Source organism: Sminthopsis crassicaudata, chromosome 3 (genome assembly GCF_048593235.1).
Source record: "Sminthopsis crassicaudata isolate SCR6 chromosome 3, ASM4859323v1, whole genome shotgun sequence".
In the NCBI taxonomy this organism is placed as follows: domain Eukaryota; kingdom Metazoa; phylum Chordata; class Mammalia; order Dasyuromorphia; family Dasyuridae; genus Sminthopsis; species Sminthopsis crassicaudata.
In genome coordinates, this window is record NC_133619.1 from 133,697,491 (window position 1) to 133,704,155 (window position 6,665).

General features: G+C 36.1%; 1 protein-coding gene across 1 annotated transcript; it reads left to right on the forward strand.

The window, feature by feature from the left end:
- The first annotated feature begins 1,757 nt into the window (after positions 1-1,757).
- On the forward strand, positions 1,758-4,162 carry LOC141560712 (uncharacterized). Its single transcript, XM_074299341.1, has one exon. It carries the CDS (start codon positions 2,084-2,086, stop codon positions 3,272-3,274), a length of 1,191 nt encoding a protein of 396 aa, XP_074155442.1. The 5' UTR covers positions 1,758-2,083; the 3' UTR covers positions 3,275-4,162.
- The last annotated feature ends 2,503 nt before the right edge of the window (positions 4,163-6,665 follow it).

The following is a 6,665-nucleotide window of genomic DNA, read 5'->3' on the forward strand; positions in this document are numbered from 1 at the left end:
AAAGGCTTAGCAATTGTCAGTGCTGTAAAATTACCCATGCTTATATCTTGTAAATAAAAAGCTATATTAATAATAAAAAAATATCCTTTTACCCACATCAGTTTCTTTCATTCATGAGTTCCTTCAAGGGTTTTCCACTTGGGGTTCTGATATAGGCTGGCTAAACCTCATGTCTATTGTACATGTGCTTCTGACTCTCCAGAAATTGCCACAATACTTGTGTAAGGATTCATTGCCTTCTTTCTCTTACTATAAAGCTTATGTTATATGTTTTCTTAACTCATTTTAATGTGAGTTATTTTAAAACAAGATCTGCTTTTTGCTTTGCTTTTATCTGTATCTTCATCACTTAGCAGAGTTCCTGGCAAATAGATAATACTTGATGAATATATTTTTTGTCTTGCCTTGATGTTTGAGGGCTGGGACTGCCTACTTGCTATTTTTATACCTATGATCTAACTAAAATGGTAAGTTGAGTACAATAAAGATAAAATATCTTTTGAATTGGATTTCTAAAATAACCTGTACCTTCCAGAGTTCTTATGGTGATTTTTAATGAGTCTCTTATCTACAAAAGTGAAATGGGATTTCTGTCTTCTACTTCTGCATCTGATTATTTTAAGGAGCAGAAACAGTTCTTAATACATTCAGAATGAATGTTTGAATCCATTGATTTACACAGGTGAAATTCATGCTAAAGCATGAACTCAGGAACTGGCACTCAAGACATCTTAAAGATTTGAAAATTCAAGAAAATTGAAAAGAAAAAAAAATTAAAGGTTCTTGACAAGGAATAAATCAAAATCAAAACAAAATAATGTAATGCAAAAAATATATATTTGCTTTCTCTTTTCTATAAATTCATTTTTGCAATTATCCATTTTTCAGTTGTGAGAAGGGGACCAACTAAGTTTTTTGTATTATTTTTTTCTGCAGTGAGATCATACAGCCATGGAGTTGCTTGAGAAATGTAGAGAATCTGTGACCATTCTCCATTTATTGATTTTAAGAAATAATTTTATCCATGAAATGAAAATGAAAACTTAAGTTCTCTTCCTTTTAAAGAGATAGCTCTGATAGTTGCAACAAAAAGTACAAGATTTCATGCTAGAAGGGCTGGAAAAAATTATATTTAATTATTTTTCTCGACATTAATATCAGATATGACTTTTGATGAAAGCATGTTCTGAACAAAGGGAAGCAATGCATCAAGGACAAAGAGAAATGGTCTCAGAATAAGAAAGATCTAGGCACCAATTCTACATCTCCTACAATTTACTGCAGTAAACTCCTTATACTTAAAATTACAAGTTCATTTTGAAAACAAACAAACAAACAAAAAATAGAAAAGCCATGAAAACAAAAACGAGTTAGGTCTAATCATAAAAAATGGATGAGCAATGGAAATAAAAACTTGCATATGGCATAATTGTCCATAATATGGCATTGTTGAAAGGTCAGATGACCACATTATTCTATTAACAAATCTATTTTGTTATTGAGCTATTTGAGTATTGAAATTGTGCTAGTGCTATAATGGAACATGAAGATAAAAGTTAAGTTGAACTGCATTTTGAAAATTACATAATTTTTTCTGACTCCCCACACCTGCAAATTCATCTTTAAGATGCATGTCTTCACCTTACGCCTTTTCTTCCAGCCATGACCCCATCTCTGGGGAGCCACTACATATCACATTTCAGTTGGAGACTCTAAAGAATCAATAGCAAAAGAAGCAGAAGGACCAACTTCGCCTTCTCGAGATGCCTCTTTGTGCTGATAGCTAAAGGACCTGGCACATGGTCACTCACCCCTTTGTGACTACCATTGAGTCCCTGTGTGTAATCTGATAAACGCACGCGCAGTTCAGTTACCCTCTGGGTGTTGCTATGGCTGCAATCTTCTCGACTTTGGAATTGTTTGTAACTGCTGCGCACTCAGGGGTCCCTTTGGCCTTCAGTTATTAATTTTTTTTATTTTTTTTTTATTTTTTAATTCTGAGTGGACATTAGATCTCGGAGCAGGCTGAAGGACCAAGAGAGGGCTTCCTCACGAGTTCTCACCTGTTAAGCTTGCCTCTGGGATGAAGAAGATTTTCAATTTCGGCAACAGGAAAGGGCAGTCTCCATCTTGTTCCTTTGCCACCCCGACAAGAGACTGTGGAGCCCGAGCATCCGACCCCAACGCAGGGTACCTCATCAGGGACAAAGACCTGGGGAAGCTCCACAAAGCTGCCTGGATCGGGGATGTGGTGAAAGTGCAGAAGCTGCTGCTGCTTAGAAAGCACAATGTAAACGATGTAGATAAAGTGAAGCGGACGCCTCTACACCTGGCTTGTGCTAATGGATACCCAGATGTTGTATCTCTATTAGTAGAGAGAAAATGCAAGCTCAACTTATGTGACAACGACCGCAGAACACCTTTAATTAAGGCAGTGCAGTGTCAGCAGGAGGAATGTGCAACAATCTTGCTCGAACATGGTGCAGATGCTAATCTTGTGGACTCGAATAACAACACTGCACTTCACTATGCTGCTTCTGGTCTGAACAAAGCCATAGCAACAAAGCTTCTTAAACATCAAACTGATATTGAAGCAAAAAACAAGGAAGGCTATACACCACTTTTGCTTGCAATTACAGAAAATAACCCTGATATGGTAGATTTTTTTTTAAAGAATGGAGCAAATGTGAATGCCACAGATAAATCCAAAAGAACAGCCCTCATGATTGCTGTTAGCAGTGAACCAACAATCATAGTCAGTCTAATTCTTCAATATGAAGCTGTTGACCTTTCTTGCCAAGACATATATGGATGGACAGCTAAGGAGTATGCTATTGTCAGTGGTTATCCTATTCATAGCCAACTAATTAATCAGTATGAAATACGCAAGGAACATAATCAGCACCTTTCTCCCAAAATCAGCTGTTCAGAAAGGGCTTCTGGTCCTGAATTTACTTTTGAGGGACCTCCCCTAGACAAAGAAGATTCTGTTCGTCTTTTGAAAATCCAGGCTACTGTTCTCACTGAACGATCAGTAAAACTTAAAAAAACAGGATGTACACAACTCACAAGAAAAGTTAAAAGCTTAGAAAATATGATTACTGGACTACAGGAAGAATTGTCAAAAACAAGAGAAATGAAATCCCAATCTGAGCATCGTAACATTGAATGGTGCAGAGAACCCTGTAGGCCCAGGTTTAAGAAGAGTGAGATGGTAAAAGACAACTTTTTGGAATCAGGGTGCCAGAGTTTTGCAAGAAAGGATTCTGAATAATCATCTTTTGAAACAGAAGGAGATAGAAGAAACTTATTCCAAAATGTTTCAGAATTTTGAGGTTCTTGATAGTCACAAAATAACTTCTGCTGCATAAAAATCAAATCCCCAAAGACGAAATTGTCAATCTTAAAGTGGAACCAGACAACAAAAATTAAGGATCAAGAAAAATAAAATTTAACAAAGTAAATGAAGTTTTAAAATAAAAGAATAAGGAGCTTCAAAAGGAATTAAAACTGAAGGAAACATTAACAGAAACAATATTTCAGTACAGTTGATAAGTAAATACTCTGGTAACAGAGCACGCAATGCTGGACTCTAGATTGGAAGGTGAAAAACAAAACAGATACATACTACAGACCAAAATTGAATCAAACTCTTCCCATATAAATGCTGATATTCTTGATATTGCAGTCAGACATCCAATGTAGAACTTGACAATATGTATCAATGAAAACAAGGCTTCATTTACAAGACAAACTAAGATATAACAGTGATGTACTAAAAAGCTTTCTAAAGCTGAAAGTGAAACTAATAGTTTAGAAAATGAGGCAAGTATGTGATTTCCTCAGAGAAAAGACTTAATTTTAGAAACCACACAGAAAAAAAATCAAAGCAGAATGGCTCCTATAGCACAGCTGTCTACAAATGAATTAGAAGATCATATACAAAATTCTAAGTACCATCTATCTTCAGTTTCTATGCCTTTGCACAGAGTGACAACGCTCTGTTCCACAAATCCTTTCCCTCTTCATTTCCACCTCTTGTAATCCCAAGATCCACTCAAAGCTTACCCCCAAAAAGCACCACTTTTCTGTATTAATCTAACACCTTTCTTAACTAACTTTGTATTTAGTCAAATATACTACATGCATTTATTTACCTGTACATATTGTTTTCATTCTTGCAATATATCTTTGAGGACTGGAGGGGAAAGAATCAAATAGAAAGCAAAAAAGATGAGAGGGATTGGTGTTATGAATAAAAAGAGACACAACAGTAACAAAGCAACTAGGAGGCATCTAGTACAGCCTTTATATCAAGGATTTATTACAAAAAAAGGACCGAAGTTTCACAAAATGGAAAGAGATTGTGAGCTGGCTATGAAAGAATTGTAATCATAACAATTAAATCTCCTTAAGGTTTAGTCTTTTTTTTTTTTTTTTTTTTTTTTATGAAAGGCATTATTTTGTCCATAATGGAAAATGGAGAGTAGTGCATCTTAATTGAATCTAGGTAACATTCTAAAGACACATACACCTATTAAAAGAATGTTCATGTAGGAAGAATGATAAATAGCAAATGGAAAATTCAAATAGAAGGACTTCAACACAATGGGCAACATTATTAGCATTTACAACACTTTAAGGTTTATGCTGTGTTTTTCCATGCTTTGCTAATATGTCATTTTTTCCACAATTGATGCAAGAATATAAATGCATAATGTTCTGTACCTAGAGGCAGGAAGGCCATGTTAAGACACTATATGACTCTGGGCAATTCACTTTATCCTCCCTCAATTTCCTCCTCATAAAAGGAAGATAAGAAATACAAAAAGACCATGTTACTTAGCCCCTTGTAATCTGGTTTATAAGGTTAACATAAAACTGAAACAAGATTCCATGATTCTCTGATTCCATGAAGGCAAGGTGAAGAATTACCATTTCTATTTGCTTTGTTTTATACAATTTTTACTCCTCCATTACAAACTCTAGAAGATGAAAATTGAGAAATAAGTAACTGTATAGTAAAATTTTCCCTTTGGTAGCAAATAACCTTTTCTACATAATTGCTTATTTCACAATTTTCATTTTTGAATGGTGTGGACTAGAATTATACAAAGCAATAATAGCAAGTCCTACAAATGGAATTCAATATCTTAATCTCAAAAGTGTTTTGACATGGATATCTCCTAATCTGATTAGGATGCAACACTCCCCTTTCCACTTTATCCCCACAATCTTTAATTTTTTTTTGTGTTTTTTTTTTTCAAATTGACTACTTAATTTGAAAAAGAATAGAATGAAACACTTAAGACTGTAGATGACTACAGATAGAAATAGTAACTAATCTCACCTTCTTGAGATTATAGAATAATAGGATTAAAAAGTCAGATCTAACTAAAAGGGTTATTAATGGCCATCTAGTTCAATACTTAAATTTCATAGAAGAGGAAATCCAGAAAAGCCATACTTCTCAGACCTTTCAGTCCGGTTTATAATCTCACCATTCAACTGAAATGTGCTGGAACTCTTATCTTTCCAGAAATCAGCAGGAGTCAGGACCACTAAATGTCTTTATTCTAGATCTTTACCTTCACCTCCAATGCCAGGTCACGAGTGCAAGTGAGGGTGAGTTCCACCACCCAAGTTTCTCTTACTCCTCCCACACAAGTCACTTCCCTCTCTTTGTCTCACCAATCAAGTCAGCACAGAACAGCTGGGGAGGGTCAACCTTAAACAAGTTAATAGGGAACCATCCAATTGGCAATTAGTCTCACGTGCTTCATCATCCAAGTGCATTGCTCAGTTCTAGCCCTTTACATCTCCTGCTTTCTTTTGTTTTAGACCACAGGAGGTCGTGCCATCCCTGACTTTTCAGGGAGATGAGAACCCCAAAAAGGAGGTGATAACGCCCCCCCTGACTTCTCAGGAGGGGAGATGAAAGCACTAAAAATGAGATAATCACGCCCTCCCTGACATCTCAGGAAGGGAGATGAAAAGCATCAAAGAGAAGTGGGGATTTGCTAGTGGGTTTCTGGATTGAAGGGCCTTATTAGAGACAAGTATGCACAAACCCATCAGCATGGGAGTTATTACACAAGCACATAGCAATAACACAGAGGCTATTAGTGGTGACTCTCCCCACAGTCAGTGCAGACTCGATGTGGTGTAACAAACAGGAATTGTACATGCAAGTAGTGATATAACAAACAATATAAATCAACATGGTATTGTAAGAGATTTCCAGAAGTCCTAGAAGGAGGGTATGTAAACACCAGACACACAGACCCCTTCTTCAGCAACCAAGAGATAGTCCAAAACCAATCTATTGTCCATTGCTTCACTGTTAGGGAATCCAATGATCCCCACAAGTTTTTGAAATCCCACATCAGTCTTTTTATATGTTAGGGAATCCAATGATCCCCACAAGTTTTTGAAATCCAGCAACAGTCTTATGATGGCTCAGAGAATCCAATGATTCCTGAGGATTTTCAAGTCCTACAATAGTCTTATGATGCCTCAGAGAATCCAATGATTCCTGAGGACTTTCAGTCCTATAATAGTCTTATGATGTCTCAGAGAATCCAATGATTCCTGAGGATTTCAGTCCTACAATAGTCTTATGATGTCTCAGAGAATCCAATGATTCCTGAGACTTTCAAGTCCAA